This window comes from Halichoerus grypus, chromosome 6, assembly GCF_964656455.1.
Source record: "Halichoerus grypus chromosome 6, mHalGry1.hap1.1, whole genome shotgun sequence".
NCBI classification, from domain to species: domain Eukaryota; kingdom Metazoa; phylum Chordata; class Mammalia; order Carnivora; family Phocidae; genus Halichoerus; species Halichoerus grypus.
Window position 1 is genome coordinate 112,279,847 of NC_135717.1, and position 27,749 is coordinate 112,307,595.

Genomic DNA, 27,749 nt, shown 5'->3' on the forward strand with positions numbered 1-27,749 from the left:
TCAGTCCTGAGTCCGTGTGACTTCAAAGGCCTTGCTTCTAATTCATCTGTGAAATGCAACGAATCTAGTGTTTACTGAGGCTGTCTGGATGCCTCATTCTCTGTGAGGAGTTCCAGACTGGCCTGTCCCAGGTCCTGAAAACCTCCCCTCAGAACAACTGTGCGTTCGTTCCAGCTTGACATTTATACGTCCAGAACACCATCTATCCCGCTTCTTCTCAGCCTGGGCGAAGTGTACTTATGGAGCAGCAAATCTGTAACACATGCTTTCTGGCATAGTAATAGGAAAAAGTCGAACAATACATTTCAATATAATAAATATAAAAATTGAACTCCAGTGGCATGCCTTTGGATTGTCTCCACCGTGAAGGCACCTTGCACAGGTCAGATGGTGTGTGGTATATAAGTACATCAAGGATCATAGCCAGGTGGATGATCCCCATCTAAATGAAATCTGCTGGTCACCAAATCTTCCTATCCCTGACGATTGCTGGGCCATGTCTTTTTCTCATGGTGTGCATTATACGTGGGCAATTGTAGATATTTTGGAAAAATAGAGAAAATTATAAATAAATCACCCCTAGTGCGACCACCCTAAGATAAACCAAACATGAATACCTTAGCATGCTGCTTTCTAGCCTTTCAGAGATGCAGATGTAATTTCATAGAGTTTAGACATGTGGTATGCTGCCTTTTCGCTTATCTTGCCTCATAAGTATTCCCTAATATTTATTTTATTTCTTTGTTGTGGTAAAATACACATAATGTAAAATTGGCCATTTTATCCATTTTCAAATGTACAGTTCAGGGGCATTATGTACGGTCACACCATTGTAAAACCGTCACTGCTGGTGCATCTCCAGAACTTTTTTCATCCTTAAAAGGGTGTTTAAGTTCTCTCTACTTAAACATGCTTCACAAACCATACTTAATAGCTGCATAATATCCAACCATATAGAATTTACTTGAGAGCATTTACTAGCAAACATTCAACAGATACTTATTTTGTGCTCACTATGAGGTGGACCTTATGGCTAAGGTAGTGAACAAAATGTGGTTTTTGCCTCTCGGACCTTAAGTCTGGTGAAGGAAGTGGCCATAAGTGGGCCGTTGGGGTCCTGCAGAGGGTAAGCGCAGGGGCTAGGGGTGCAAATAGGAAGAGAGCCTAACATGCTGTATAATTTACATAATCTTTCCTTGATTATTGTAGATTGAGCATGTGGCAGATTTTTTTGCTATTATAAATAATATTGTGAGGTATTTATGGGTATAAATATTTGTTTGCATTCAGATTATTTTATGAACATTTTGAAAAGTGGAATTATTAAAGTACTTGTTGGAACAGGGCAGTGAGAGGTGTTCTTTTAGAGCACTGGAAACATTTCCAGTGCCTGTTACATCTTGTGAGCTCTTCTAACCTTTTTAAATAAGTGTCTATGTAACTTGTAGGATTGTGTGAAGAGTTGAGGCTGAGAAATGAGTGTAGAAATGATCTTCCCAGCTGGGAAGAGCTCGGGAGGGCAGGGGCAAAGGGACCGTGGTTGAGGTTGACCTGATGTCCCAGGTAACATTTGAACTGGCCAACTGGTTGGACTCCTGTCAGAGAGGCCTTGGTTGGACTCCGGCTTTAGGGCTGTGCTCTGTGTGCATGCTGACAGAGTTTGGCTCCCTTCCGTGAAATTCCAGGCTTGCAAACTTGAAGCTCATTATGAAGTAAGAGAAGCCTATAAAAGACAAAGTATCTGTGTATCCGCTAAACAGAAACTTCTGGTCTATTATCAGAGCTGGAAAAGACTTTGGGATATCATGTAATCTTCCCTGTTCAGACTACGGATGAAGATGCTGAGGTTTAGAAAGTTAAGGAACATTCTGAAGGAAACCAGTTGGGGAGATAAAGAAGAGGGATTAAAACTCATTTCTCTTAATTTATCTTGTGGTTACTCTAACCTGCCCCATGTTGTCTTAGCCTTTGTTCTTGTCCTTGTGGAAATTCTTTTCTTCTGCCTCCTCTTGATTTTGTCTTCTGGTGCATCCTTCTAAGATGCTGTTCATTTTCAGTGCTGGATACATGTATGTGCTGGCTAATGTCTCTCCGCAGTCATCATGTTACGCTGGTATGTGTGCTTTCCTTATTCTGTGTCGGTCTTAGCCTACCAACTTGTTTGACTGCTGACTGCTGTCTTCATCTTGGCCTCATTGTTTATTGGAAAGTCTCTGTTGACTCTGGCAACAGTAACCAGTTATGTTTTATTCCGCTCCCTTTGGGTCAGTCCTTTTGGGTAATTTTGTTGGGTTTGGGTTTTTTATTAATGTTAAGAAGTCATATAGCCTCCAGTGATGTAGGAAATGTGGAAACCTGGTCTGGGGCCAAAGAGTAAACAGTTTTTAAACACATCATTAATGTTGAGAATAGGAATATTAGCACAGATCTCTGATGTATTTATTTTATGATGATTGATAGCTAATGATTAGTTGGTAAAGCTTTACCACGAACACACATCTCTATATTTATATAAATGTGCATATACTTTTTTTCTGTATAGCAAATCTTCTCAGGTCAAATTTACAAAAAAGTTAGCATTGCTTTGTGTTCGACAAAGTGCCATTATCTTCAGTAGAGCTTCATAGCTACATAATGACTCTAAATATAGGGCCATCAGCCCCCTGATAATAATTAGAAAAAGGAACTTAAAAAGCAAGGGCTTCAAATTTGGTCTGAGGCTGTCAGCCCCAGTGTGAAGTGATTATTATGCAGTTGGAAAATCCTGTAGCTTAGATTCTAAACAATTTCTGGTAATCAGTATCTCAGAATAATTCACAGTTATCAGGGTTTTTCATTTATGAGAGAAAGGAACGATTCCTCATTTATCTTAAGACTTTTATGTTGGCAATTCCATCCTTAATTAAAAGGGCATTGGCATTTTCATTATGAAAATGGTTTTCCTGGATTTATAGCTGAGTCCATTAATTTAGTGTTTTAAAGCTGATTGGCATTAGCCTGTTAGTTACTTTTATACAAAAACGACTTAAAAATTGATTTTGGAGTGTCTTGATTTTAAAGACTATTTCAGACATCTGTTCCCCCTGGTCGACTGGATCGACGTATCAAGTTCTGGAGAACTAGGGAATAAATACAGCATATTTAGCTTCCAAAAAAGAGGATGGCCATTATCACTCTCTGTTTAAGGCACTTGAGGAGAGCCTAAGGTGACATACTGTGGCTCTATACCCCACCCTTGTTCTCTCATTTTCTTCTGTATCTTTCAAGGTGGAAAAATAATTATGATAATGGCAATTCTGTTTTCTTTTTAGCATTCATAACAGTCCTATGAAGATAGGCAGTATGATGCCCATTTTACACATTGGGAAGCTGAGACTCCCCAGCAGATCACCTCATTAACCCCTGACACCGCTTGATTGATTCCTGTCATTTCCCTGCCACCTCTTTGCATTCTGTACATCACTGCTGGTCCCGTCTGTGTTCTTTATAACATTCTCCTTCAGAAACACCTTCTAAGAGTCTATTACGCATAGGGCGAAAGCCCAAACTTCAACACATCTATGGGTTGATCCCGACTTCCTTACCCTTCTACCCCACAACCTCCTTACAAGAACCTGCACTGTAAGCCTCCATGAGGGTGAACGTGCTGTGTGCTTCCCCACCTGTTTCTCCCGCCTCAGCACTGCCAAATGCCTCTTATTCGCCAGGCACTGCGTGAGGATCTTAGCTACAACTCTTGCCTTTAAAACTTTAGGCTAGTAGCAAGATAGATGTGGACATAAATCACTTCTCCTTAACTTTTATGTATCTAATTCCAGATTGGTTTAGAGCTTTTGCCCTTGGTGAACATTTTCCTAACCATTCAAGGCAAAAGTTGGTTCCACCTTACTCTGAATGCAGCCTGAACTGACTCTACCAAATAATTTATCTTCAAGTTTTGATTGTATTTTCATGTGCCTGGGCCTTAACCCACTTCTAGGTTGTAGACTTTTATAGGCAAAGTCTGTGACTTTAATATATCTTTGATGTCTAAACTCTATTTTTATTTTTTTATTTTTTTGATTTTATTTATTTATTCATGAGAGACAGAGAGAGAGGCAGAGGGAGAAGCAGGCTCCCCGCTGAGCAGGGAGCCCGATGCGGGACTCGATCCCAGGACCCTGGGATCATGACCTGAGCCGAAGGCAGACGTTTAACCATCTGAGCCACCCAGGCGCCCTAAACTCTATTTTTAAAGGAAGGATTAATTTGTAAAAATATATAAAATGTCATAAAGAGATTTTAGCATTGGCTGGGGCGCCTGGGTGGCTCAGTTGGTTGAGCATCTGACTCGGTTTTGGCTCAGGTCATGATCTAAGGGTCATGAGATCAAGGCTCGTGCTCAGCGGGGATTCTGCTAGAGATTCTTCCTCTGCCCCCCCACCCCCCCCGCTCTCTCTCTTTCTCTAAAATAAATAAATCTTTTAAAAAACTTAGTGTTGGACTACCATATTTTTAATATATTGCAATGTGGTCTGAGACCACATGTTTTAAAGTATAAAAAATTAGGTTGGCACACAAATATGGCATGTCGTTTGTTTTTCTGGATTTCTTTAAAACCCTGGCACCAAGTTTTTTTGTTTGTTTTTTTTTAATTGAATTAATAATTTTACTGTGACACCTTCCTGTTCATTAGATATCAGCACAGGAAGAAAGCCTTTTGAACATCAGCCAGGCCTTTAAAAGACACTAATAAAACATCTCAGTTGCTAATCCTTCAAGTTACGGGACTTGTTAAAAATACCATAAAAGGTAAGTAGCATGAGCAGACTGCGTCTTGACTAAGGAGGTAGGAGACCCGTTCTACTCCTGGCTCAAGTCACTGAAGGGGGTGACTCTCATGTAGTCAGAAGCACAGTGAGCTCCAATTTCTTTGCCTGCCAAATGATGCGTCGTAGCAGACATGGTGGGTTTTTAACCCATCAAATACTTTTACGGGTGCCTCTCCCCCTATTGTGTTAGTAGAACTGCATCCATCTGTTTATTTATAAGTCAATAGGCTGGGTGGCTAAACAACAGAAATTTATGTTCTCACGGTTCTGGAGGCTGGAAGTCTGAGGTCGAGGTGTTGGCACATTTGGTTTCTTCTCTGGTCCTTCCAAGGACAAGAATCTGGTCCTTCCTCTGTTGTGCACACCTCTGTGTGTGTGTGTGGGGGGGGTCTCTGCCCATTTTTCCTCTCAGAAGGACACCAGTCAGATTGGATTAGGGCCCACTCTCACTGCTGCATTTCAACCTCATCACCGCATCAAGGTTCATAGGGTCACGTTCTGTGTACTGGGAGTTAAGGCTTCAACGCGTGAATTTTGAGGAGACACAGTTGAGCACATTACATCTATTTAAAATAACCTTCATTTGTTTTATAGAGAGAGACTAGTGTAAAGAGGAAACCAAAAATAGCCTTCCATCTAGTTCATGCCTATTGTTAAAGAGGGAGGGTAAGTACATGAAAAGATCATTCAAAACTGTATTCAAGGTTGTCAAAGGAAAATTAACGCTCTCCTAGCCCCTTCCTTCCACACTCAGGCCACCTCTTTAGATACGTTTGCACAAATGTTTGCTATGCAGGGTCCAGGTGCATCATTTTCGGGTCCTAATGTATCATACAACATACAGATCTCTGTATGTGCACACCCCTGTATTGGCCTTTTAAATGACTACACAGTATTCTGTTGTCTCTGTTCTGGATGGCACTGGTGACCTATTCACGGGCATTTAGGTTGTTTCCAGGTACCCTCTCCACCTCCATTACCAACAACGGAGTGGGATTCCTTTTAAATACGCATTATGGAAGGAACAGTAACGAGCCACCGAATAAAAACAACTGGCCTTGGATTTTGGTGAAGACAGCCTTTGTTTTTCACTTTCCCGTTGATTGGTCCTCACTAGTTGCTGTGAAAGGCATTTCAGTCTTTCATACCCTCCAGCCCCCGACCACATGCCAGTATCTCCTCCCCGCATAATGTGGAAGGAGCGGCTTCCCTCGGCATCCTCAGGTCCCCTTGCACGGCTGTCCTTTCTCCTCAGGAAGAAAGGTCTAGCTGAATCATGAGCAGGCAGAAACTATTTTTAGTGAAGTAAAACAGTTTTTCTTGTAAGAATTGCTGTTTCTGTGCCCACAACGGCCCATGAATCCTTTCTGGCTGCTTCCACCCTTTGGAGAGGGGCCAGGTTCCTAATGGAATGTAAGCACTCTTACTGCTAATCAAGATTTACAGCTGAGACCAGGATAGTCGGCCGCTGGTGGATTTGCAGACCCTTTAAGCTAGCGGCGGCAGCAGCTCTGAAATTAAGTGCAGTGCGGAGCCCAGTCCTGTTCTCCAGGCCCGCCCTCCTTCCTCAGGCCCAGCCTCCTAGCCGCAGGTATCATCTGGCATTATTTTGTAAGCTGTGCCGCGGTGCAGATGTTCTTTGCTGAGGAATTACTTTCTTTTCTGACTCATTTCAGGAAATGAGGCAGTCTATCAGAGGTGTTCTTCATTTTCAGACCCACGGAGAATTCATTTTCTCCTGGGATTTCTAGCCACATGTGGGCAGTGCTTTATTTACCCAGATGTGAGAAAGAACAGTAATGAACAGCCCTTTTCCAAAGCAGCCCTTCCTTCCCGGCAGAACCCAATGTGAAGACCCAGAGGAACTTATGCTCTTATTAATGTAAATATTTCTGAGGTTGGGTTTTGTGATGCTTGTGGACATGCTGTGTGTATGGGCTTTGGTGCAGGAAAAATATAATTTAGCAACAGATTTAAAAGGTAGTCTGGAGTGTTTCTAATTACTGTTTGTTTAGCTCACCATTGCCTTAATAAGTGGATTTAAGTAACCTTGGGGGTAGGGAATGTAATGTTCATATTATAGTCAGCCATGCAAATCAAATCCTAACTAAGTATTGCAGAGAACACACCATGGAGTCATTTTATATGTATTCCATTGAATTTTAAATTTAGAACAGAGAGCATTTTGGAATAGGCATCTTTCTACCTGTCCTGCATCGGCATGAATTATGCACATGTCCAAAACCAACCCTACCGTGTGCTACAACCCCATTTAAAATCCATCACTGGCTTTGACATGCAGTTCTCCTTTTAATTGAACACAAAAGAGAGGGAGAAACTTAAAAGCTTCTCTTCCTTTCCCTTTGCCACCCTTCAGTGGCTGTCATAGGAAATGGAAGTATTAAGAGGGCCTAGAACAGTGGTTCTCAACCTTGGCTGCACCTTGGAATCAGCCTGGGAACTTTGAAAGATAGGGGTGCCTGGGTCCTACCCCCAGAGATTCTGGTTTCATTGTTGCGAATGCAGCCTGCCTTGGGATTTTTATAAGCTCCCCAGAGGGTGTTACTGAGCACTAGGGGTTTTGAACCACAGACCTGAGAGACCTCTCATCCATTGGTCCCCGCCCTGACTACACACCAGCATCACCTGGAAAGCTGTTGAAAGAAACACAGGTGTCCCACCAGTTGAAACCACATTTCTGGAGGAGGGAGCCAGTATTTTCAGAAAGCTCCCAGAGGATCCTGATGCACAGCAAGGGTTAGGGTAAACTGACATAATCTAACCATCCCATATCACAGATGAGAAAAAATGAAAACTCAGAAGGGCAAGTGGCTTGCTCAAGGTCAGATCCCAGTTGTTGCAGGAGCAGGTCTGGGACTCCGGTCTGACCTTCCGACTGGTCTCTCTGCTGCGTGATGCTACCCCTTTATGTTTGTCTGTTGTATTTATTGATGCTTCCTCATTCTTCAGGTGATGTTGCTGCCTCCAAGAGGCCTTTTCTGACTCCTCACCCATCCAGGCTGGGTAAGATGCCCTTCCTCTCTATTTGAATAGCACCCCTAACCCTCCTCTCGGACTGTCATTTCCAGGAGCACAGGACCCTTACCCTCCTTGTCGTTTCTGCAACTTGCTGGCATCTTGTAGGGTTCCGGATCGTTTGTTGAGTTGAAGTACCCTGATTTTTTTATTCCTCCATTAGTCCACATGGATTGCTAAAAATAATGCATTTATTTCTATATGTTAGCTTCCGAAAATAGCTTCTGAAAGCAGAAGTTATTTATGTTTCTAGGGCCCCCTGTATTGTGGGTAAGATCTCATACACCGAGACTTTCCACCCCTATCTTCCAGAACAGAGGTTTTCAGAGGGTGGGGGGGAAGAAATTACAGGGGGCTTCTGATGTAAATGAAAACAAAATTTCAGTGACCTCCCAAGTTGCTCAAGGTACTTAGAGCATCCAGGGACTTTTGAATCTTTACAGGTATGTACAGTGGAAGTGGAGGGGAGCATGTGGCCTTTACCTAAAGAGAGAAAGTTTTATCAAGAAAATAATGCTATTTCATGGAAGTATGTTCTAAGGACTAAATTCTCTCTACTGCATACATAACTCTGAGAAGCCACATTCTGTTACCAGAGCTGAATTAAATCCTTTGGCCTCTCTGGATTCATGTGTTAAATTCTCTTCAATTCATATTGATTGATTCAACTCAATTCAATTGATTAAAAAAAAACAAACCCACGGGGCGCCTGGGTGGCTCAGTCGTTAAGCGTCTGCCTTTGGCTCAGGTCATGATCTCAGGGTCTTGGGATCGAGCCCCACATCAGGCTCCCTGCTCCGCGGGAAGTCTGCTTCTCCCTCTCCCACTCCCCCTGCTTGTGTTCCCTCTCTTGCTGTGTCTCTCTCTGTCAAATAAATAAAATCTTCAAACAAAAAACAAAAAACCCACAACTGTCAGTCTTCTGGCATCCCATTTGACTTAAGGTTCATTCTTGGTCAGTACCTTATTTTTATTTGAAAAATTCTTTCAGGTTTGCAGTATTTGTGTTGACTCTTAGGGCTGTACCAGAGATTTGTCTTAGAAAGCAGGTTGCACCCGGCATCTCTTAAGCTGCCGTGGCCAGGAGGCGGCACACGGGTCACAGAAAGTAGCTGTTTTCTTGTGGGGAGAATTCGAAGCTTTTGGAGCCAAGACTGTAAACTGGGCTGAGAGCTGTAGGGTGAATGTGAAGATGATGTTGAGATGTGGCAGCCAGGAGAGAAGAATGACCAGAGTGTGTGGACTCACGCTGTGGTCTTAAACGTCATAGTTTCCTGCTTTATAATCAGGAAAGGGGCAGTGTGGTGGTGTGTAAATGAGGCCGCCGTATATTCGGGGGGGAATCTTCCTTAAATAGTCTGAGAAATTTCAGGAGAAAGTGAATAGCTGGAGGTAAATGTAAAACATTTTAATATTAAAATAATTTTGATTATACTGTGGAACATAAAGTGCAGAGTTTGCCTGATTGCCTTTTTAAGATGAAATATGAAATTTTAAAGAAGCACCTGTGTCCAGTCTCTCCTTTGCTGCTATTTGGGTGAAAAATGAACAGATAGATAAAACTTTTTGCTAAGTAACCAGCCTCTATCATACCAATTTCAGAGGCTCAGCAGTACATTGTGGGAGAGGAGAGTTTATTAAATACGTAAGACACAGTGTTCAGTGTTTCAACCATGTTGTGCCATCAAAATCATCACGACCACCCTGCAGATTCGGACTTATTCACACCAGTGTTCACGTGTGAGGAAGTATGGGTATGCACCTATCCGCCAGGGAGCAGAGTCAAAATTTAAATCCAGGTCTGTCTGATTCCAGAGTCCTTATGATTTTCTAACCAACATGGCCTCTTAAGTCATGAGAGTGGAGAAGTCTCCAGAAGAGAGTTTTACCATCCTGGTAGAAGCTGGCTGACTTCAGCTTTCCTTACGGCTGCTATTTAACATTCGTAAGTTAATATTTATAAGCTTCTGTGACACAGTTAAAAGCATTTCTTCATAAAGTCCTATAAAGTTGTTCTGACTTTAAAATGGCATGTCATTGTTGCAGTGATACTCCGAGACTTCCAGCGTGTTCATTGTCATGATTGAAAGAGGGGAAAGGAATAGTCAGTGATGGCCATTTTTGGTCCAAACACAGCATCGGGTAGAATTTGGTAATCTGTCTCTCAGCCATCACACATTTGACTTGAGGGAGGCAGCAAAACAAAATGGTGGATGACGTGCGCTTTGCAATGTGATTCCTGGGTTTGAGAAGCCAGGCCCTGCTGCCTGCTAGCTGTGTGATCTCGGGAACGTCACCTAATCCCTTTGTGCCTTAGTTTCCTCATCAGTAAGGCAGGGGCATTCATAACTTGATTAAACTTGCTGTTTTAAAAATTAATATAAGGCATATAAAGAGCTTGGAATATTGTGTGATACAAAGTAAGTGCTCGGTAGATGTTTAGCTATTCTTAGCGGATGAAAACTAGATGCTACATGACCCAGCAATTCCACTCCTAGGAGAGATGAAAACCCTTGAGAAATGAAAACCCGTGTCCACAAAAGACCTTCTAGCGAAAGTTTATGGAAGTTTTATTCATAATAACTAAAACCTAGAAACAACCCAAATGTCCATCAACTGGCAAATGGGTAACCTGTGGTACACCCACACAATGGAACAGTGTTGAGTAGCAAAAAGGAGCCGATTACTGATACAGACATCAACATGGATGAATTTCAGAAGCATTATGCCGAGTGAAAGAAGCCAGATATAAAAGGCTGCATGCGATTTGATTCCATGTACATGACAATCTGAAAAGGCAAAACTGTAGAGAGAAATCGGCTCATTGCTTGCCAAGGACCAAAAGCGAGCGAAGGAAATTGACTGTGAAGGGGCGAGAGGAAGCTACATGACTGTATACATCAGTCAAAATGCACCAGACTTGGGGGAAATTTTTACTGTATATAAATTAAACCTCCGTAAACCTGATTTAAAAAAAAAAAAAAAAGTCTGGTGCCACAACATAGCAAATAGGGAGAGAAAAGGGGCTTAGGAACAGTAATCAGAAGTAGCAGAAACTGCAGATATTCTGCACTTTCAGTGGCTCTCTAAGATGGGTGGAATGATTTCATTAATTTTCCTCTCCCAGGCTGTGAGTTAGAAAAATGGAGGAACCTGTGGAATAGTTCTGTCCTGCCCAAGCGTATCTGATTCTCTGCCATGAGCACTGGTCTGCTGCCCCATTTCTTTTAAGCCAACCCATGAGAGCTGCCTTTATTTCCCAGGCACGGGGATCTCCTGGGTCGCTTCCTGGGAGAATCCCGAAGGAGGGCGGGCCAGCTGTGTGAGGAGGCATTTATGGAAACAGAGCGTTGGTGTTCTAGATGAACTGAGGCTTACTCTTCCAGATTACTCAGTCGTCTGAGTGCATTTATGGGTAGGGAATGTTATCTCAGAACATTGTTCATTCATCCTGAGTCATGGAGGCCCTGGCCCTTTATCATGGAGCTCTTGCTTATCTTAGCAGCACTGGGCACAGCTGACCACTCCCTCCTTCCTGAAATTCTTTCTTTACTTGGTTTCTATGATGCTGCTCCATTTTGATTCCGCTTGCAACTCACTGGTTTTTCCTGTCTCCCCTGCCGGATCCTTCTTTTCCTAGTCCTGGCCTCTAACATTGGAGTGCCGATGGCTTTATTCTCTGACTGCTTCATATCTCAGCTCACTACTTAGGTGAGACTCATTTCCAGAGCCTTAAATACCATCTGTATGGCGATGACTTCCATATACACGGCCCTAGGCCCTCTCTCTCCCTGGCTTTTCAGCTGCCTGCTTTACTGCCTCCCTTGGTTGTCTACTAGACATTGCAAACATGGCATGTGCAAAACCAACTTCTCATTTGTTTTCTAAACCTCCATTTCTTCCATTCCTCATCTCGGCAGTGACTCAATCCAGTTGCTCAGGCCCCCAACCCCGAAGTCTTTGGATGCCTGCCTTTCTTTCGCACCTCATATTGGACCCATTAGCGTCTATCCCAAATCCAAGCACTCCTCATCTCCCACCCCACACCTAAGTCCGAGTCCAGGCCACCACCACCACCACCACCACCACCACATCTTGCTGGGACTTTGGAATCACTTCCTCAGCCCTCTTCCTGCCTCTTCTCGTTACCTTGTGGTCTGAGTCCACACAACAGCCATGGAAATTCTTCTCTGTTATACTTTTATACTACTTGCAGTGGCTTCTCTACAAACAATATAAGGTCCTGACCCTTAGCCATGTACCATAAGGCCCCTGACACCTCCCTGTCCCCGTCTCTTGCTCTGCCCGTCTCTCAAGGTGCTCCAGCCACACCGGCCCCTCACTGTCCCTTGACGTGTCACCCTCCTGCCTGGAATGCTGCTCTCATCCCCCTCTCCATCTGCTCTCCCCTCCCAACCCCTTTCTGTCTAGGATTCTTGTCTTGCATTTCATTCACTTCTCCCTCAGACACCGCCCTTTGGAGCTGGCTGGCCTCCCTGACTCACCTATCCAAAATATCACTGTCACTCTCAGTTCCCTTCACCTGCTTTAGCTGACTTCAAAGCATTTATCGCTACCTGAAATTAAGTCTGTATTTGTTTATTGCCTCTGTCCCCCAGTAGGTCCTAAGCTGCATAAGAACACCGTTCTGGTGCTCAATAAGCGTTTTTTGAACGACTGAAGGAATAAGTGAATTAATGCTCAGGTACCCTTATATTAAAAATTAAAGAACCAAACACCTTCCTAAACCCTAATACCCCCCTCCATCTCTCACCCCATTTCTTGGTCCTTTAAGGTGGAATTTCTAAAATGTTGTCTAGATGTACTACAGTTCTTCACTACCCATTTCTTCTTTCCTCTGCTACAATCTGCTGTCCTTTCCCACCACTCTTGTGAAATTTCTTAGGGTCATTCAAGCTCTATGTGTTGCTGTTTCTAATAGATACATTCCTATCCTGTCTTATTAGATCTTGCGTTTAGTTTTATCACGGAACATAAGTTCCCTGAAAAGGGACTTTTCCTGTGGTGTTATCTGTTATATCTTCTGCATCGAGCACAGTGCCTGGCACAGAATAGGTTCCAGAATAGAGGTTCTTAATGTTTATACGTGTCATGTCATGAGATGTTTGACATGAGTCCTCACTTCCATTTTTTTTTAAAGGGGAAAAATAATTTTTTTGCTTTTGCCAAAGTGTTGTGTAATTATTTTATAATATTTACATAAGTAGAAAATTGAGTAATACAAGATTTGTTATGAAGAGCAGCATCTCCCCTTCCATTTTATGTTCCCCAGAGGCAAGTATTTTCAACTTTAGCTGCTTATTTTAGTAATTACTTCTGTATCTTTAATTAATGTAATCATATTGTTACTCATCTGTTTTTTTAGTTTTAGGGATTATCTGTTGATGAAAAAGTGAGTATTTAGCTCAGGTTCATCCACCCCTGCTCCTCTCCCCTCTCACACAAATTTCCCAACCCCCATCTTCCCAGTTGTAATTGTATTGTAATTTTGGTAAAATCAATATGCAGTGTTTACTTTATTATAACTAATGCTTTCCACAGACGAGCCCTGTAATATAGTTTGATTACTTTTCCTCTCAAGCCTACAATGCCGGTACCGACTTTTTAAAAATCTCTTCATTTTTGATGTACTTATGAATATTCAACCTCAGGCTCTACCCCAGTTGTAAATCTCCTCTCAGTCAACCACATCAAGAATGTACCAAATTCATCTTTTTGGGGAAATTCCTCTCAGACCCTTCTGATCTTGTCTCTGCCTAGGTTGCTTCCTTGGCCCCCAAACAACTAAGGCTTCCCCTTCACCACCCTCGTGAGAACTCTTTTTGCCACTCTTGTGTTGGAGCCCCTGATCTCTGGAACGGAATGACTTACTCTTTCTTGGTTTACTGCTTCATTTTGGTGGCACACAGTGTCCTGTTCCTTACGGAGAAAGGGTGTAAGAAGAGAGAATTTTTTGAGACTTGCAGGTCTGACCGCGCCTTTGCTCTCCCTGGCTTTTTCCTGATGGCTCGACTAACTATAATTCTTGAGTAGAAATGATCTCTTCTCAGAATTTTTAAGCCTCTGCCTTCCGGTGTTGCTTTTCAGAAGTTCCTGTCATTTGGACTTAAAACCCTTTGTCTGAAAACTCTTTCTGGAAATTCCATAATGATGTACCTTGGTGTAGGACTATTTGCGTTTAATATGCTAGAAACTCAGCCTCTTCACTATGGAAACCCCATCGCCCTCCCTCTCCCCACTTTTCTTTAAAGGGAAAATAGTGTCCTTCAGTTTGGGGGGAAAGATGTCCCTCAATTCCGGAAAAAAATGCCCTTCAGTTCTGGAAAATTTCTTCTCTTTATAATCACTGCCCCTCCATTTTCTTTGATGATGAACACTCTATTATCAGGATATTGGCTATCTTGAATTGGCCCCCAAACTTTCTATCTTTCCTGTTTTCCATCTCTGTCTTTTTGTTCAACTTTCTTGGATATTTCCTGAATTGTATCTTTCAGGCCTTCTATTGAATTTTCAATCTGCCACCATTTTAATTTTTTAAGAGTTAATATTTTTATTTCTCTCTCTCTCTTTGATAGTATCTTGTCCTTATTTCATGAATGTGTTTTTCTCAGTAGCTGAAGATGCTAGAGTTTTGATTTTTGTTTTTTTTTTTAATTTCTTCCTGTGATTTTTCTTTCTCCTCTAAGTTGCTTTGCTGTTTCTCTGTTAAATGCTTTCCTTATCCAGAAGTCTTGTTATTCCCTCCTGTTTTAGATTAGCTATCTAAAAAGATGCCTGGAGGTTCTTTGATAGCAGATTGGGCTTAGCTTCATTCTAGGCTGGGCTGTTTGTTTTTGTTTTGTTTAGGAAATCCTGATGTATTTTTAGGTTTTTTGTTTTTTGAGCTGACCAGATTCTCCGGAGAAAAGATGACCAGTGAGAAAGCCAAGGACAAGGATGGGGTGTCTCAGCATTCAGTAGTAATTTGTGTAATCTCTCTTCAGTAAGAAATCCCACTCCTCAACTATGCCTGGAATCCTCTAGTCCAAAGATCCCACTAGGAAATACATTCTCCATCTTCTCCCAGGTGAGGCCTCGGGATTTGGAGGCGTTATTTTCTTCAAGGAGTGAGGGAGAGAATCTGCGGGTCTCTCTACTTAGACTTTCAGCCAATTCTCTGCCCCACCTTCACCCCCACTTCCAGAGGAACCTGGCGCTGCCAATCCTTCAGCCTCTTGAGGGTTTATCATTTAAATGACCTTGCTTCTAGGTAAGTCCTAGTTTTGGATTGAGCTTTCTCCAGCCTGCTCAGCCAGTTGCCACTTGTCTATTTGCTTTCCATCTTCCAAAATTGTGTTACTTTCTCCTGTGCTCTTTATATTAGTTTATGTCCCAGTGGTGTTTGAGGAGGGAGCAGGACTCAGTTCAGGGGTTTAGTACTCCATCTTTATTTATTTATTTTTTAAAGATTTTATTTATTTATTTGAGAGGGACGGGGGTGGGGGGGAGAGAGAGAGTGCGCATGAGCAGGGGGCGGGGGCAGTGGCAGAGGGAGAAGCAGGCTCCCTGCTGAGCAGGGAGCCCAACGCGGGGCTCCATCCCAGGACCCCGTATCATGACCTGGGCCGAAGGCAGACGCTCAACCGACTGAGCCATCCAGGCGCCCCCTAGTACTCCACCTTTAAATGAAAGCCTCGCTTGACGTGTTTTTCTTTGTTGTTTATGAGGCATTTGATCACACTTGTAAAACGGGACTTCTGTGTAAATCGTGAATCTCCATTTTCACTGACTTTAGTTCTTCTCTTAGGAACAGTTGGGGTCGAGTACAGTGGAAAGTTCCCTGGACCAGGAGTTAGGAAGCTTGGGCCCTCTTCCCAGATGTAATACTTAATCCCGGGCATTCTCTCTCGCCATTATTTTCTCATCTGTAAGTCCAAGGGATTGAAGTAGGTGATTTTAATATCTCTTTGTACCCAAAGTTTGATTTTATTTCTAAGCAGTTGAGATAATCATGTGTGGCTGAGTACCAGATTAGGAAACAGAGTTGTAGCAGCCAACTGAAGAAATTGCAGAAGTGAAGCTTTTCCTTGTGTTTGTCAGTCAGTCTCTGTAACTCTGGTATCTTTAAAGTCTCAAGTAAAATTGCAGCCCATGTTTCCTGAACAAGAAACTGTTAAAGGGTTAAAAATTCTGAATTTTTTTCCTTTGGGCTATTTTCAGCTGATAGTAGTTCAGCTGCAAAGCATACTTGGATTCATGTTCTCGATAGGGAGATAAAGTGTTAGTGTTGAGCCAGAGAAACAGGGAAGATAAAAGAGAAAGAGGTCTGGTTTGTTTCCTTTTTACCCTCTGGCAGGGATGGCCATTCTTGGTAGCGCCCTACCAGGAAGTGTGTCCTTCCCATCGGAGCCGTGTGTGAGTAGATAAAAGCCACATCTGTATTTTCTCTCTCTTCCATGTTGTGGTTTCTTGTTAGATGGAAAGACCGAGTGGACATTGCATGTCACTGTGGTTTTGACTGGCTGGTTTGATCACCAGTGCAGTGTGCCCAGCAGTGGTCAGTACAGTGACTAAGGAGAAAATGTGATCTGTGAGGCCGGCGACCTGGTGGGCGGGAGACCAAGGTGGGGTTCTTTAGGGCAAGGCTTCCCAGACTGAGTGGCACATCAGAGCTACCCTCACCCCCAGTTACTAATGCAGAATCCTCATGGGGCGCGGCATAGGAATCCTTTTGTCAGAGTTCCCCCAGGTTATTGGGATACACTTGATTCTTTTTTTTTTTTTTTTAAAGATTTTATTTATTTATTCATGAGAGACAGAGAGCGAGAGAGAGAGGCAGAGGGAGAAGCAGGCTCCCAAGGAGCAGGGAGCCTGATGCGGGACTCGATCCCAGGACCCTGAGATCATGACCTGAGCCGAAGGCAGACGCTTAACCATCTGAGCCACCCAGGCGCCCTACACTTGATTCTTGTACTGACTCTGGGGACCTATTGCCTTAAGGACAGGAGGCCAAAAAGAAAATCAGACTCTTGAGCATTTGCAGAGCTCAGGAAGAAAACCACAGAACAGAAACGGAACCCTGCACACTTAGCCAGAGGACACCTCGTATCTGTCCTGGAAAGGATTTCAAACTCCCACTGCTTTCCTCATGTCCCTATTTCACACCCTTTTCCCTCATTCTTCGTAGGTCATCTTGCTTCATAAATCACAGAGGGAGTGGAAACCTTCCGGGGACAATGCCTCAACTTCTTTTCCTCCCTCAAAAAAAATTGTGTGTATGTGTAATGCACATATACACTTATGTTTACACTTCACTTTGCTTTCCTGATGAAGGTTAACCCCTCTGCCTATGCCTCTCTCCATCAGTGACCCCTCCTGTGTGTTTTCTTTCACTCTTTTCCATCACCATTTGTGTGTGTGTATGAGTATGTAATATATATGAGTATTGTATTTCATCTTACAAAACAAGGCACAGCAAACAAAACTATGCCTTCCTCAACTCTGTGGCCAGCCTAGGTTCTCCTGTGTCTCTTTTCATTCAATCATTCAGCCAGCCAGTCCTCATTTATTAGTCAGCTGTGCGCAGAGACCTGGCTGGGCACTGAGCTTCAGCGTCAGACCACACAGACCTAACCCCTGCTCTCATGATGCTTATAGTCTCTTTGTAACCAGACTCCTTTAAAAATTATTGTTCTTACTTTCCCCCATTACAGAAATAACACATGCTCATGGTCATAAATTTGGAAGTAGCTTCCTAATGGGAAGCCACTAAAAGGTTTAAATGCAGAAGAGTACTGGGTCAGAATTTCATTTTCAAAAGTCACTTAGGCTGCTGAAGGGAGAGAGGATTGGGAGGGAGTGGAAATTGCTGGCAGGTGATTGGTCAGGAAATTTCTGCTCTAGCTCAGATCAGGGTTGATGGCATTGTAAGATAGAAGGAGGAAGACAGACTCAAGATATATTCAGCACCCAAGGATGGTGAATGTTTGACTATGAGGATGTAAAAGAGAGGGGAGTCCAGGATGACATCCAGGTTTCTGGCTTGACCAGCTGCTTTGCTGGTCGTGCCATTTCCTGAGACAAGAAATCATGGAGAAAGGTGTGTGTGTGTGTGTGTGTGTGTGTGTGTGTGTGTGTGTGTATATAAACATAGATCCTGTATGAACGTTCTGTGAGTCTGAGATGCCTGGGAGGTTTCCAAGTGGAGTTGTCGCATAAGCAGTTGGTTGTATGAATCTGAATAGAGAGAGACCACCTGAAATAGAACGATGCATTTGGAGCCTTTCGTCTAAAGCTGTTAACAGATGCCACGGACAAATTACAGTGGAGCAAGCCATAGGTGGAGGCCTGAATATTTTCAGAAGTAAAGCTCCAATCAGGGAGGAGGCACCCACAGCCGGTTGGAAGAACTTCTAAGAGAGGCTTCAGAAGATCATGGTCAGCTGTGTCAAAGATTGTTGAGGTGTCAGATAAGGCAAAAATGTAAAACGGATGTTAGGTTTAGCAGTGTGCGAGTCATAGATGACCTTAGCCAGGGTCGAATGGCAGGTGGCTAGAGGCTGGGTCCCTGTAAGAGGGGTGCCCACCCACCTAGAGCCGTGGCAGTAGTATTGAGGATTTTGGACTATGTTGCAATGTAGTAGATGCATTGGAAAAGGCTGATAAAGTTGTTTTGTTTCCTTCTTATGATAGCCTCTTTTATGTTTTATTTTGGTTATCAGAGCAGTATGTACTCATTGTAAAAGTTTTAAACATTAAAAAATATGAGAATAACGTCTATAATTGCATTCCCTCATATATGACCACCATTAATAGTTTAAGGTATAACCTTCCAGATTCTTCTGTGCGTATGCTACCACATACACACATTGATACACATTTACTTTACAAAAATTGGATTTACTGCCGTAGAGTCTGCTAAAGCTTGTATTTTTACCTGTGTATTTCAGAGACCTCATCCCATGGAGCAGATGTATATAGTCTTCTGTTGTGTTGTAGTAGATTCTCTGGATATTTGAGTTTAATTTAGACATTTTTGCTTTCTCACACAGTGCTACACCAAACACCTGTACATACTTACTTGTGCGTCCTTACATATATGTGTACTGGGATTTCTATGGAACAAGTTCCTAAAATGGAGTTGTGGGGTCAAAGGGCATGTGCATTTGACATTTTGATAGTGCGACAGTGCCCAAGGCGAGGGGCTTTTTCTTTTTTTTTTTAAGACAGAAGAAATTTGAGCATGAAAAATGTCAACGAGGGGCAAATGAAGAGTAGGTCGAAGTCACAGGAGAAAGTGCTCAGTGTCCTATAGTAAGAAGCCAGTGGGACTGGGAACTTTAGGCCGAGGAGGACGAGGGAATGGGGGAGCAGGGTCCTCAGTCACTGCTGCAGCCCCAGAGCCTTGACCAATGCCGCCACATGGCAGGCCCCCAACAAATACTCATTGCTTGAATGAATAAACAAATGTAGTTCAGTTGGTTCGGCAATGGAGCTTCATGATGTTTCTCTCTCAAAGCACCTAGTTTTTCCATTTCCTGTACAAACTAGAAGGTTGAGATTTCTTACTGAAACTGGCAAAGGAGAAGCTGGAGATCTGAAGGCCCTTCTTGCTTCGTGAGCACAGTTGCCCAGGGTCGGCAGGACTCCGAGACAGGGCGTTTCCAACTTTCCCTCCAGTCACCCACAGGGCCTGTTGATTCTAAGGCCCTGATATCCCTGGACTCCATCTAATTTCTGTTCATCCCCACTACCACCATCATTCTGTTAGTTCCCCAGCCAGGATTTTCTTATCAGAGCAGCCTCTTAGATAGTCTCCTATCTCCTCTTGTATATCACTCAGAACTTGTTTTAGGGACCACCTCCTCCAGCCCCCAGCCAGGTCGGCTCAGGAGTGCTTTCACCTCCCAGCCCTGTGTAGCATCTCTCCTTCCTGGATGGTCACTTGTATGTTTTTTTTGTTTTTTGTTTTGTTTTCCTTACCTAAAACCTTCATATATAAATATCTTAATGGACATTTTTACATCTCTAAGACCTGTAGTGCTTGGCTCATGTTGCATGCTACCTAAATGATTGATATTATTTTGTGTGAAAGCCTGATGCTTATATAAATTTGGTACCCAGAAAGGGAGGACAAGGACAAAAGCAGGCATGAGATGAACTCACAAAGGACCAATAATTTAAGACATTTGATCCTGGAACAAGCGTCAGGGTTATTACTCCCTAGGGAAAGGCAATCTGCTTTAAGTGTCCTTTGTATTAGTATTTCTGTAATCAGCATGTTAAATGCATATTTTGAGAAAATTTAAATACCTTGCATCTCTAGGGTGATTTAGCTATATTCAGACAATCTGTTTATTTTTTAAAAATCTCAAATAACTACTTTGTGGTATTTTCTGGAGTAGAAATACTTGAACCTCTTTAGCTGCATCTGGCCAGCTAGAGGATAATCACATGACTGAAGTCCCTGATGGGATTCTAAAAGAAATGGCCTTCCAATGCGTTGCATAAAGAGCTCCCAAATTAGGATTGGAATGTTCCTGTGTGGGTCCGCCTGCCTCCCCACCCCCATCACCATGCCCCGCCTCATCTCCTGAGGAGAGTCGTGGGAGGTCCTTACCAGGGGCAACTGAGCTAGTATCTCAAGTTATAGAATCAAAGGGTAAGGAAGGAAAGAAACCCCAGACTTGGTTACTTTTTCTGTAGAGCAGAGGGCCTGGGTTCAATCCCCGGGACCGCCAGGAGAGGCGCTTGTCTGTCCTGAGGGATGCTTCTTGCCTCCACTCCTGTCTCCCCACCCAGGGTCTGAGTTTCCCTCAAACAACTACCCATTCATAGCACACTCCCTGCATCCTCAGCAGTTAGGGTGGCCATGGCTCCGGCCATCGCTTCAGCAGAAGGGAATGACTGCGGCGGGGTCTGGGCGCCCCACTTGCCCCAAGCCCCCTGGGCTGTAGAGGGTGAACAGGAAGAGGGTGAGGTTTTTGCTGCTAGGGTTGCACCTGACTCTGTTGTGTTTCTGCTGAGCACTGACAGCACGAGGGGCAGTGGCCACATACGAATTTAAACTAATCCATATGGATTAGGAATTTTTGTCTTCTGGGTCTGTTATTTAACTGGTAGCTTAAAAAATATATGTATACATTCAAAATTTAAGTAATGAGCATGATTTAGACATACTTAGATAATACAGTAGAGAATGCATAAAAATGAAAAGAACTTCGTGAAGGTTCAAACATCATTTTCTCCCTCTCCTTATATAATACTTGTAGTTAATACTCATCTAGTGTTTACTGTGTGCAGGTACCATGCAAAACATTGCATATGCCACAACTCCTTTCATCTTTAAAACAACCCCATGAGAAAGTACTATCATTCCCATTTTTCAGGTGTAGACTTCGAGGCATAGAAAGGTTGAATAAACTGCCCAAAGTCACATAGTGAGGAAGTGGTAGGTCTGGGATTTGAATTCAGGTCTGTGTGACTCCCCCAGCCAGCCTTATAGAAGTTATGCATCTATTTGGTAAGTCATATAGAGATAATTATGGAGTTCCTAACACGTCCCAGAACTGTTCTGGGTGCTTGGGATTCAGCGACAAACAAACTCACTTAATATATAATAATGAAGCTATTATTAAGTACTAAAGGAAAGTACAGCAGGGCAAGGTGTCAGAGAACAGTGACTCTACTCTCGGGCTGTTAAAGTTAGGATTTCAGGGACGGCCTCTCTGAGGCATGCATTTTGAACAGAGACTTGAATAATGGGAGAGAGCAAGCTACCTAAGGCCAAGGGGCAGTGTAATATCGTGGCGACAAGCCTAGCCTATGGGCTCCTAAGTTCAAATTGTGATTCTCCTGCTCATTATGAGCTGTGTGGTCTTGGACAAAATACTTGACTTCTCTGTGCCTCTTCATCAGTGATGTAAAGGTAACTATAATACTTATTTTTACCCTATAGGGCTGTTGTGGGGATGAAATGGGCTCATATAAAAAGAACTTAGCTATAAAACAGGCATTGGAATATAAGAACTCTTTAAGTATTAGCTGGTGTTCTCTAGGCACTATGGAAATGTGAGAAGTAGCTACTTTCTGGGTCTGTCATTTAACTGGTAGCTTAAATCAAAATCTGGGTAGACTTTGAAAATTCAGCTGATAGGATTTATTGAGGAGTTAAATGCAGGGGTAGGAGGGAAAGGAGCCAGGGATGACTCCAGTAATTTTGGTCTGATTAATGTGGTGGATTTGGGGGCCATTTACTGAGATGGTGGGGGAAGACGGGAGGGGGGGCATATAGCAAGTCTTTTTTGGCGGGGAGAAGACATAGTGGAGGGTGGAAATCAAGATTGAGACACTTCTTAACATGTTCATGTTTTGTACATGTTCACTGTAGAAAATTGGGAAACATAGGTACTAAGAAGAAAATAAAAACACTTGACATTCCATCACCCATTATCTTTGGGTTAAATTTATTTTTACCCCATACAAATTTAGATCGTATAGTATATATAGGTTTTGTTTGTTTGCTAGTTTTATATACTCTTCAGTTTATTGGAAAATGGCTCATGACAAAGGGAAGAGTTAAAGGCTAAGCAGGTGATGAGAGCCCTAGCATCGTGAAAGCTCTCTCCACCTCCCACCACAGAGAGTGGTTATGGCCTCAAGCCTTAGGGGTCTCCAGCTGCAGAAGGTAGTGCATATGGTAGACCTTGTTTGTGCCCATCTGTTTGGGGACCGCCAGTGCCTGCCACCTGGTGCGGCTTCGTCCACAGTTGTTAGCAGAACGACACTTTGTTTTCACTGCGGTAGAATACACATCACCTAAAACTTACCGTTGTACCCCTTTTTTAAATGTACAGCTCAGTGGCATTAAGTACATTTACATGGTTGTGCAACTGTCCCCACCATCCACCTCCGGAAGTTGTTCATCTTACAAAACAAACTGCACCCACTGAACAGTAATTCCCCATTCTTCCCTCCTCCCAGCCTCTGACAACCACTGTTGTACCTTTTGTCTCTGAATTTGACTACTCTAGGGATCTCAGATAAGTGGAATCATATAGTAGTTATCCTTTATGACTGGCTTTATTCCACTTAGCATACTGTCCTTAGGATTCATCCATGTTGGAGCATGTGTCAGAATTTGCTTGTTTAAAGGCTAAATAATATTGCATTGTATATCTTGTGTATCAGTTCATCTGCAGTTGGGTACTTGGTTTGCTCCCACCTGTTGTGCTGTTGTGAATAATGCTGCTTTGAACAGGGGTATACAAATATTTGTTTGAGTTCCTGCTCTCAGTTCTTTGGGGCATATACTATATGCAGTTTTATAATCTACTTTTTCACATTGAAGTACATTGTTAAAATTTTGTGTGATGAACATTCTTCTACAAAATTATTTTAAATAATTCAATAGCCATGTCCTCAGTGACTTAAGCAAGAATTGTTTCCTAGAAATAGAATTAAAAGATCGAAGAATATGACTGATTTAAAGCTTTTGCTACGTTTGCCAAATTGCCAACCAGAAACTCATACAACCCGACACTAGCAAAATCTGCATGTGTTCTCTGCTCTGCTAATATTAGGTATGAGTAATTATTTTCTGTCAATTTGATAATTAAAAATGGTATGTTAATTCTGGTTTTCCTTTTATGCAAATTTAGGGTTCACTTTCTGGGTTTATTTGTAGCTGATTACGGGGGAAACTATTGATTTGGTAAACACTCATCATGTGAGATGATGAGCAATGATGACAATCTGTGAGGTCCTTCCTAGTCTTAAATTTGAAGGCAATTGCGAACCTTTTGCTCTGTGTTTATATGACAAGCTGTGTAATCGGGTTTTGAGATCTTCTGTTTTGTGTGCTGAATACATTCTTAGTAGTTAAACTTTCACACTTTCTTACTTAGAATTCAAAAATCTTAAAAGTGCGAAAAAGAATTTTTTTGGCAATTCATTTGGTTATAAATCCTGACAGATCATAACACTGTATGTCAACTATACTCAAAGACAAAAACAAACCAAAAAACACCTGACAGATCTGAACTCATTTGGTGGAGAAACCTGATCTCAGCCATGTGAGGCTATTTTATATATCTTATTTATCCCACTTAGAGCTACTGTTCATATTTTTGGCTGCAAAACTGACTTCGTTTGATTAAGGGGTGCTGTCCCAGACCCCACTGAGGGTGCATGGTAACGTATACTATATACATATAAGAGTTATTTTCTTTTTAAATTCTGAAACACAAAGGTTTTGGCATCAAAGATTTCAGGTAAGGGACTATGGTCCTATACTTTTTTTCTTGCATTTCTGTGTTCTCATCCTCGGTAGGCTTCGGAAACTCTTTTGAAATCAGGCCTACTCTGGTAGGGGGAGCATGGAGTTACAACTCAATGTGCTTTGAGTTTAAAGACAATAGAAATTTAAGTGTGGTGTCTTCTTTCATCCCCAGGACACTGTATAATCATTATAATCTGGGGACTGACCGGTCAGTGACTAGAACCAGGTTTCAGCTGAGCTATAGCCGGCTGCAAACTCGGGACCCTGAGGGTCCTGGGAGGCCTGGACCAGGTAAGCTGTGAAGTGATAGTAATAGCTTTCCAAGATATTGTTGCAACCTATTTCTATAATTAATACCACTTGTCCTTTATAGAACATAGACAGTCTTAACCAAGCTTTTAAAAACAACACCAAATTGGTAAAATTAAATAAAATCACTCTTCAGTTATATGATTGATTATTATTAATGCTATTAAATCTAAATTTTTAGAAATGTATTTATTAAAATGGTAAAGGTTGCAGAAATGGAAAAGCTGACTCAAATTCATGTGGAATTGTAAGGAGCCCTGAAGAGCCAAAACAGCTTTGAAAAAGAACAAAGTCGGAGGACTCACATTTCCTGATTTCAAAACTTACTACAAAGCTGCTGTAGTAATCAAAACAGTGTGGTACTAATATACGGATAAACATAGACCAATAGGTTAGAATCTAGAGTCCAGAAATAAGTCTGTACATTTATGGCCAGTGGAGTTTTGAGAAGGGTGCCAGTATGCTCAGTGAAGAAAGAAGAACCTTTCTAACAAATGATGTTGTGACAACTGGATTTCCACATGCAAAAACAATGAGGTTGGACTGAACCTTGCATCATATACAGAAAATTAACTCAAAATGGATCAACAACTTAAATATAAGAGTTAAAGCCATAGAACTCTTAGAAGAAAACGGGTAAATCTTTGGCCTTGGATTTAGCAATGGATTCTTAGATATGACAGCAAAAGCATGCACAGCAACCACAATAGAGTAGATACTTTGCTGATGGGAATGTGAAATGGTGCAGCCACTGTGGAAAACAGTTTGGTGGTTCCTCAAAAAGCTAAACATAAAACTACTAAATGACTCAGCAATTCCACAACCAGGTATACACACTGAGGAACTGAAAACAGACTCAAACAGATACTTGTATGCCGTTGTTCATTTGCAGTATTATGCACAGCAGCGAAAAGGTAGAAGCAACCCAAGTGTCCATCAAGGATGAATGAAAAATAAAATGTGGTTTATTACACACACACACAGTAGAATATTCAGTCATAGAAAGGGATAAAGTTCTGACACATGTTGCAACATGGATGAACCTTGACATCATTCTGCTGAGAGAAATAAGCCAGAAACAAAAGGTCAACTATTGTATGATTCCACTCACATGAAATATTTCTAGAATAAGCAAATTCATAGAGACAGAAAGTAGATTAGACGTTATTATGGCCTGTGGAGAGGGGGAAATTGGAAGTTACTGCTTAGTGGTTACAGAGTCTCTGATGTGATTAATAAAAAGTTTTGGAAATAGTGGTGATGGTTGCACAATATTGTGAACAGAATTAATGTCACCAAATTGTACACTTAAAAATTGTTAAAATGGAAATTTTTATGTTTTACGTATGTTAGTACAATAAAAAATTTTTAAGATGGTAAAAGGAACTCATGAATTCAGTTGGAATCTGAGAAGTTTGTAATATACATTGGGCTTTTCTGTAAAAGCATTAGCTAACCTGGTTGGATGTGAGAATGAATAATGTGATAATTGTTCCCAGCTCTTCAAAAGGAGGCGTGTTTAACTTCCAGGTGTATTTTTGGAGCTGAATTATTGGGGGAGGGTTGTGGGAAGAGGGAGAGGCAGTATGTAAGAGGAGCTAAAACAACTCTAAACATCACAGAACTATAACAAGAACTATAACAAGAAAATTGGGTTTATCAGAGCTCTTCTCAGGGATAATATTGTTATTTGGGCGGGGGAAGAAGTCCTTGGAGTTGCCACTAGGGTAGGGCTGGACAGGTGAGATGCCCAAGCGACTCACTGAACTGTCCCTCTTTTGTTCCCCTATGGAGTCCCTTGTGCTGTGGGAAGGAACGTGTTCCTGTTGGATACATTGCTAGAGCAGGGGGCAGTGCGGAGGAAAGGCAGAGAGCCTCCTCTTCATAAATACTGTCAAAATATTTGAAGAATATTATCTTGGAAGAACACTGTATTGTTAGCCTGCCCTGAGTGTGAACATACCTCACTGTGGCCCAAGGCAGTATGTTTCTGGAAATATAAAAACTCTGTTACCATTATGTAAGTAATCAGACTACATTCTGAGGAATTGAAGAGCGCTAGGAACTTTTCTAGAATGACAGAGTTTATAATTCATCCCATCTTTGGTTCACTCACTTATGGAGACTCTGTGTTATATTAGGTATTGTTTCAAATTCTGAGGAAACAAAGTAGAATAAGACAATGGCTTTTCCCCCAAGAGCTCATGGACCAGTGGAGAAGAAGAATGAATCAGGACCATACAGTGCAATAACGGGGACGGAAACCTATATCTTCCCCAGATTATACCTTCTGTGGTGGTAGCCAGTTGTGAGAGAGCAACTACCATGTGATTATTTGGGCCTCTGTTCAGTATAAAGCTGCAAATTTGTGTATAATAATCATTCATCTTTCTCTTCCACTCTCTAGAAGACCAACTGAAAAATACTGTATTTTAATAACTAATAATGCAAGTTGAGTTTTTGGGCACCTATAGTGATCTCACAGGTTTTACTAAACAATGCAAAGTGCTATAGGAGCATGAAGTTGAGGCAGGTAACTTGGCACATAAATGTTGACGTTGGAATAAAAATTTAAAGAAAGGGTAAAATGTGTATGTGTGTGGGGGGGCGATGAAGGGATGTGCATTCCAGATAGAACGTACTTAGGAGGAGTTTAAAAATAAAAAGGGTAGGGGAGCCTGGGTGACTCAGTTGGTTAAGTGTCTGCCTTCAGCTCAGGTCATGATCCTGGGGTCCTGGGGTGGAGTCCCTCATCAGGCTCCCCGCTGAGCGGGGAGTCTGCTTCTCCCTCTCTGCACCCCGTCACTCATGCGTGCTTTCTCTCTCTCTCAAATAAATAAAGTCTTAAAAAAATAAAAAGGATAAAACTTGGTGACTGACCAAACGTCAAGTAAGGAAAGGGAAAAGTGAAGGATGACCCCAGCTCTGGCTTAGGTAGTTGAATCAATGTGATTACAGTCTATTCATCAAAAATGGCAAGCGCAGCAGGGGGAGACTTTGAAACAGGGCAGTTTTTACCATAATATAGGGAGAATATTTATTAATTTTCTAAATTGCCTGATGGATAGTACTGAGTTTCAGACATGAGTCAAAAATTTCCTTACCTTAACAAACTTGACATCTTCATGAATGACATTTTCCCCTTTGTCCCTTTTTCTTTCCCCTTCAGCTATTTCTTCCGTTTCCAGAATTATCTGAGAGAGAGAAAGAGCACATACAAGAGAGTGAGAGAGTGTACTTTTGTCTTAAGATGGGAAAAACAGAATTCTAATAGAAATCATCAACTTGAATTTGAAATTGCATTCCAGAAATGA

General features: G+C 42.1%; 1 protein-coding gene across 3 annotated transcripts in view; it reads left to right on the forward strand.

The window, feature by feature from the left end:
* The window catches only part of ANO6 (anoctamin 6), a 187,741-nt gene that overhangs the window by 33,706 nt on the left and 126,286 nt on the right, over window positions 1-27,749 (forward strand). For 2 of the 3 annotated variants that reach the window (XM_078075914.1, XM_036080053.2), the window contains exon 2: window positions 7,782-7,835. The exons of the other annotated variant lie outside the window; for it this stretch is intronic. In XM_078075914.1, coding sequence (XP_077932040.1) covers window positions 7,782-7,835 — 54 coding nt within the window. The remainder of the gene's footprint in view (window positions 1-7,781; window positions 7,836-27,749) is intronic. 3 annotated transcript variants of the gene reach the window in all.